General features: G+C 52.9%; 2 protein-coding genes across 3 annotated transcripts in view; one reads left to right on the top strand and one right to left on the bottom strand.

The window, feature by feature from the left end:
• LOC126513183 (bone morphogenetic protein 8A-like) overlaps positions 1-3,741 on the top strand; it is a 20,715-nt gene extending 16,974 nt beyond the window's left edge. The window contains exons 4-7 of the mRNA XM_050161420.1: positions 78-275; positions 463-542; positions 920-1,030; positions 2,461-3,741. Coding sequence (XP_050017377.1) covers positions 78-275; positions 463-542; positions 920-1,030; positions 2,461-2,610 — 539 coding nt within the window. The 3' untranslated portion in view covers positions 2,611-3,741. The remainder of the gene's footprint in view (positions 1-77; positions 276-462; positions 543-919; positions 1,031-2,460) is intronic.
• A 1,235-nt stretch (positions 3,742-4,976) lies between these two features.
• Ppie (peptidylprolyl isomerase E) overlaps positions 4,977-6,178 on the bottom strand; it is a 12,399-nt gene continuing 11,197 nt past the window's right edge. For both annotated transcript variants that reach the window (XM_050161421.1, XM_050161422.1), the window contains exons 9-10: positions 5,360-5,502; positions 4,977-5,174 (exon numbers count right to left, since the gene is read on the bottom strand). In XM_050161421.1, the coding sequence (XP_050017378.1) occupies positions 5,106-5,174; positions 5,360-5,502 (212 nt within the window). In that variant the 3' untranslated portion in view covers positions 4,977-5,105. The remainder of the gene's footprint in view (positions 5,175-5,359; positions 5,503-6,178) is intronic.

Here is a 6,178-nt window from a genome sequence, read left to right as displayed (position 1 = left end):
TCTCTCTCTCTCTCTCTCTCTCTCTCTCTCTCTCTCTCTCTCTCTCTCTCTCTCTCATCTCTGTCTCCATCTCCCAGGGCACAGCATGGATCCTGGTCTGGCAGGTCTGCTGGGACAACAGGCACCACGCTCCAGACAGCCTTTCATGGTTGGTTTCTTCAGAGCCAGCCGGAACCCTGTGCGGACCCCTCGGGTAGTGAGGCCACAAAGGAAGAAGAGGCAGCTAAATAAAACCATCCAGACGCAGCACTTGAATAAACACCTAGGAATCTTTGGTGAGGGCCAGGCTGGGATCCGACTGAAGCTTCCTTTACAGGCCGAGTCCTTCCAGTCTGTCAACTATGTCTTATTAGAGTCCCTTGACCTTTGTGGGGTGCCAGGCAGGGAGGGTAGGCTGTGCCTGGCAGGGAGGGTGGGCTGTGTCAGGCACGGTATAGACTTGGTACCGTTTTGTCCCTGCAGATGATGGCCACAGCTCCCAAGGCAGAGATGTTTGCCGTAGGCATGAGCTCTACGTCAGCTTCCGGGACCTCGGCTGGCTGGTAATGTCTGCTTCTCCTCTCTGAAAGCCACCTGAAGAGCCTGGTGTCTCCAGGGAGGGGTGGAGCTACTGTGCCTTTAACTGTGAAAACGGAGGCCACCTGAGCCCTCTGCCCAGTAAGCTGTCAGCGCTAAAATGGGGAAACTGAGGCTGGGTGGGGGGGCCTTTGCGCTCTTCCTGCCACAGCTGCTGCAGGAGGCGTGGGGGCAGCCGTGGGGGACACAGCCGAGGAGGGTGAGGCCTGGAGGACAGGGCTGCCGCCGCACCCTGCCTGCTGAGGGGATGAGGGTTCACAGCCTCAGGTCACCCTGCGACAGGAATTGCGCCAGTGGTCTTGGAAGGACACGCTGATGTGACTCAGCTTTCCCCTTCCCACAGGACTGGGTCATCGCCCCCCAAGGCTACTCAGCCTATTACTGCGAGGGGGAGTGCAATTACCCACTGGGCCACCGAATGAACTCCACCAACCACGCCACCATGCAGGCCCTGGTCAGTATCACAGTGACCTTCCTGGGGTCCAAGGGACTGGGACAGGCCTGGGGGTGGGAACTTTCTCTGCAGTCTTTGTCATGCAGTTTGGTTTCTGGCCCTCAGTGAATGTTGCTCACATGGGTGTGTCTGCACAGACACCTGAGCACACATGCACTGCCCATGCCTGGGTGGGAACCTGTGGACTGTGTGGGGCCCAGACTGACAGCCTCTGAAGTCAGACTGAGGCATGCACACACACATGGGTGCCCACTGGGGGCTGCCTTGCCCCAAGTGCCCTGCGTATCCTGGTAGATCTGTCCTCTCTGATGTTCTGTGGGCTCAGCCATCCTGCCTGACGGGGTGACTCACGAACCCTCAGCTCTTTGGGGACTTGGCTCCTCCTGGACCAGCTCCCCACTTCTTTCCTGGCTGCTCTGGGCCATTCAGTGATGGAAGAAGTTGCTAGCAGGAAGGCAGTAACAACTGCCGTCTATTTGTGCTTGTGGAGCCTGGTGTTAAGACTTCCTACCAGAACATTTGTCTAGAATCCTAGCACCCAGTGCCCCTGGCCTTGTTTACCTAATAGACAATTGTGCCAAATGATGCGCTGGAGCAGAGGTTCTCAACCTGTGGGTCACAACCCCTTTAGGGTTAAACATCAGATATCCTGCACACCAGATATCCACAATTCCTAACAGTATGAAAATTCCAGTCACAAAGAGGCAATGAAGTAACTTGTTGGCTGGGGTCACAACAAGATGAGCAACTGTATTAAAAGGACCACAGCAACAGGAAGGGTGAGAACCACTGCTCTAGAGTGGACATCATGGTTAGTCATTTTTAAGTCATTATTAAGGTGTCCTTTCACAAAGGGTCCTGGTATTTGCTGGATGCCTGGAGCCACTGTCCTGAAAGATGCTCAGCCTGGTGCCCGTTTCAAGCTCAGTGCCACCATCAGACAGCCATACAACCTGCTTAGCACCTGCAAAGACAGCCTTGCCTCCGAGGTTGAGGTTGAGCTACAGCAAGCAGGGGAAAGAGTCCTTGAACTTAAAGAGTACTTGAATTTGTACCAGCAATTCTTCTAGTTCAGGCTGCAAACGGAGGCTGCCCCTTCCATAGCTGACACCTCCCTGGTGGGGATGTAGTAAAGCAGAGAGCTATTCGGAGCAGTGAGGCCCCAGAAGATGACCCATGGCACCCAGTGCTGGGGACCAGTAAGCCTGAGTATTGGCAGAAGTGGAGGTGACAGTGGACCAGGGGCTGAGAGAGCCAAAGGGCTCGTGTATCCGTCCTCCAAGTCAGGTGCCTGGCTGTCTGGAGGGGAGTGGGCAGGGCAGTGCAGGGAGGGACCCCTCTAGCTGCAGGGGAACATGACCTTGGACTGTAGTGGGTGGGAGCTGGGACCACCAGGCTCACGTTCCTATCTGCATCCCCCTCCCTAACAGATACACCTGATGAAGCCAGAAGTCGTCCCCAAGGTGTGCTGTGTTCCCACCGAGCTGAGTGCCATTTCTGTGCTCTACTACGACAGCAGCAACAACGTCATCCTGCGCAAGGAGCACAACATGGTGGTCCAGGCCTGCGGCTGCCACTGAGTCCGCAGCCTGCTGCCGTCACCCTGTTTATCTGGTTAGCCCCTCTGACCAGGAAATGAAATTAATAGATCCTATCAGATCCAAGGCCAAGGTGGAAGGTGGGGGCTTTCAACTCAGGTCCATGTTCTGCCCTTTCACAGGCTTGGCCCTTTCCTGGCCCCTCTGTTCCCTTCCTCTGCCCGAGGGTGGGAAGATGGTCCTGGTTATAATCCTGTTGACCTACCTGAGTCCCCAAGCAACAGGCCGTCTCCACCCCTCCCCCAGGAGCATCTATTAAATGTCCTTTGGGATTGGCACAGAAATCTAATTTACCCACCTATTCGTGATGACTACTGGCTCAGCCTGATTTGAATACGGAGCACTAAATGGACCTCGGGCTCTTTAGTATCCACCAGAGGCCTTAGGTGTGTGCAGACATGAACAACTCCCTCCATTACTCCATAGCCTGTGCCCTGGAGGTATAAAACCAGATTTCTGTAGAAGGGTTATTAAAAAAACATGGGAAAGCCAGGGATAGTGATATACACTTAGTACTTGGGAGACTGGAGTAGAATTACCATGAGTTCAAGGGCAGCCTAAAATATATTTCAAGATCTTTCAAAAAACAAAGATAGCAACCAAGCAGAACCCTAGTGTATTTATGGATGTCAGTAACTAAACCTCTGGCCACAGACAGGCATAGGAGACCAACTGGTGAAAAATCTGTTGTGGATTTGACATCTGGATTCGAACATTGTCATTAAAGGAAATTCATAGTCCTCATTTCTGCCTTTGTGCAGCCATCAGAGGCAGGCACACAACTCGGCAATAGCCACAAAAATAAAACTGCTGTCTTGGAGCTGGAACAGAAGTGTCGTGGGCAAGATTACCCCAGAAGAGAAGCCAAGGAGCCTTAAGGAAAGAGGCCCCTTCAGGTGCTCACGGTCCATGCAGTGGCGGGCAGCAGGGCAGGGGTTGCATGCTGAGGATGGGAAACAGCACAGCTATGCTGCGGGGCGATCTCACCCAGGCCCCAGAGCCATGCTGGACTCCTGCCTGGCAGAGGACCATGATTTCAGCCCCAGCTATCCTTCCAGAGCTGTCTTCCCTGAAAACCCCAGCACACTGAGGCTTGGTACGCTACTGCCGATAGCCAAGGCAAGACAAGCTCCACCCCAACTTCGTTTTGCCAGTTGGATGATCTTTGGCAGAGGTTTGGTTTATCTGTGCAGGGTTTCTGACAGCTAATCTTAGTTGTCAAGTTGACACCTAGGAAGAGGGACCCTCCAATGAGGAATTGCCTCCATCAGACTGGCACATGGGCACACCTGTGGGACATTTTCTTAATGGAGGAAAGCCCAAACCAATGTGGGCAGGACCATTCCTGAGCAGGCTGTATAAGAAAACTGTGTTCCTCCATGGTTTCTGTTTCAGTTTCTGCCCTGACTTCCCTCAATGATGAACTATATGATGTAGAAGTATAAGCCAAATAGGGGCTGGAGAGATGGCTCAGTGGTTAAGAGCACTAGCTGCCTTTCCAGAGGACCTGGGTTCAATTTCCAGTACCCACATGGCAGCTCACACCTGCCTGTAACTCAGTTTCAGGGAATCTGACGCGCTTACACCAATGCACATAAAAAAAAAAAAAAAATGAAGTATAAGCCAAACAAGCAAAACCTTTCCTCAAGGGTTCCAGTATGTCTCTCTGTCCTCAGCTGCCTCCAGGCCTCAACTCTTCCGGCTATCAGTGGAAAAGGTCACTGTGACAGTAACTCCCCATCTCTTGGCACTCTTTGCTAAGTTCTTTACACATGGCCGCTCCTGGTTCTAGAACAAGTCCTAAGTACTGTTGTTTCCTCGCTTCAAATGCCTATCCTAAGATGGTTCCTGCTCACTGAGGCTGACCTCTGACTGGAGAACATAGCAGGGTCAATTACAGCCTGGGCCAAGTCTAGCTATTCTTGTGCAGGTACGTTCCAGGTAGATTAGTATTTAGTTCACTGGATCAGGTTAGCACCCTGGGAGGAAAAGACTAATGTCCTCGAGGAACTCTGCACTCAGGCTACCCGAAGACTTGGAGTATCTGGCAGAGTTGGATTTTGAGTCATAAGATACCATTTTAAACACCTGAGAGTGGAGCATAAAGGCGGACACTGGAGTCACTAAGGCTGGCACCAGGCAGGCAGCATGAGTTCGGGGCACAGGCAAGAGACAAGCAGCTGTGACTGCTGCTGCCCTGAGATCTGACAAGGACATCTGGCATAAAGAAAGGGAGTTAGCCCCAGGAAGGCTACAAACACCGCAGGAAGGCGTTACACCTCACAAACTGGCCGTCCCGTCCAGGGCACAGTTCAGCCATGGAGAACTCCGAGGAACTCGCTAGAGGCAACAGTACAAAAAATAGTTTATTTTAGCAAATAAAATGGCTCTAGTCAGCCCAGGACACACTGGTAGCGCACTGTCTAGGCCCCGGCAGCCTGGCAGGAGTGGGGACTAGCGAGCGCAGCGTCACATGGTCACATGTACTCTCCGCAGTCAGCGATGATCACCTTCTGCTTCGGCTTCCCGTCCTTGCTGCCCTGAGCCTTTGTGAGCACAACAGAGAAATCACGAGAAGCACAGGGCTGAGAGCTACGCAGGGATTTCCCTCTCCCCCAATAGGGACGTCTTCCAAGTGCCCCCTTCCACAGCCATAGAGAACTCCTCCAACTCTCCCACTGGGGTGCCTGCCACCCACGGTCCCGGTAGGCAGCCATTTCCAACCACTCACCTCAATCTGCCGTAAGACATCCAGGCCTTCAGTGATCTCCCCGAATACCACATGCTTGCCATCCAGCCAGTCTGTCTTATCACAGGTCAGGAAGAACTGGGAGCCATTGGTGTTTGGGCCAGAATTGGCCATGGAGAGAAGGCCTGGGAAAAAACAGACTTCTCAGCTCCCCCCACACTGCTCCGAACCCACAGCACACGCCTGTGCAGACTGTGACAGTGCTTCCGCATACGGGCTCAGGCTCCAGGACAGGGACCCTGAGATGTGGCACCTGTCTTTCCTCACCACAGAAAAAGGACAAATGGGCTGTTTCAATTTTGTTCATGTTCATTTGTCTTTTCATTTATAACAATGACTTGCTGTTATTGTAACCAGGCCCATTAAATCCTGGAACACGGACAGCAGAACATTCATTTCAAATGGAACTGTATGGTCTGGGAGATGGTTCTGCAGATAGAAGCCTGACAGTCTGGGTTTCATCCCCACAACCTGCAGGCTGCTCTCTGATCGCTACACACAAACTGTACTACATGTACCGGCACTCCAACACATGCATTACACAACTCACACAAATGATAAATACATACACACATCTTAAAGAATATTGTGCTATGACAACTAAGACGCAGGGTCAGTCACACAGGGGAAGAAAGGAAGCTGGGCCAGGAGAGGAGCTGGAGAACATTTATGGATGACGGGAGATAAACCCTAGATGGATCTCTCTCTCTCTCTCTCTCTCTCTCTCTCTCTCTCTCTCTCTCTCCCTCCCCCCCCCCCCCCCCCCCCCCCCCCCCCCCCCCCCCCCCCCCCCCCCCCCCC

Source organism: Alexandromys fortis, unplaced genomic scaffold, assembly GCF_014885135.2.
Source record: "Alexandromys fortis isolate MF-2015 unplaced genomic scaffold, M_Fortis_MF-2015_v1.1 scaffold_122, whole genome shotgun sequence".
Classification (NCBI taxonomy): domain Eukaryota; kingdom Metazoa; phylum Chordata; class Mammalia; order Rodentia; family Cricetidae; genus Alexandromys; species Alexandromys fortis.
The sequence above is the reverse complement of the archived record's forward strand: the minus strand, read 5'-3'. Positions and strand labels throughout refer to the sequence as shown.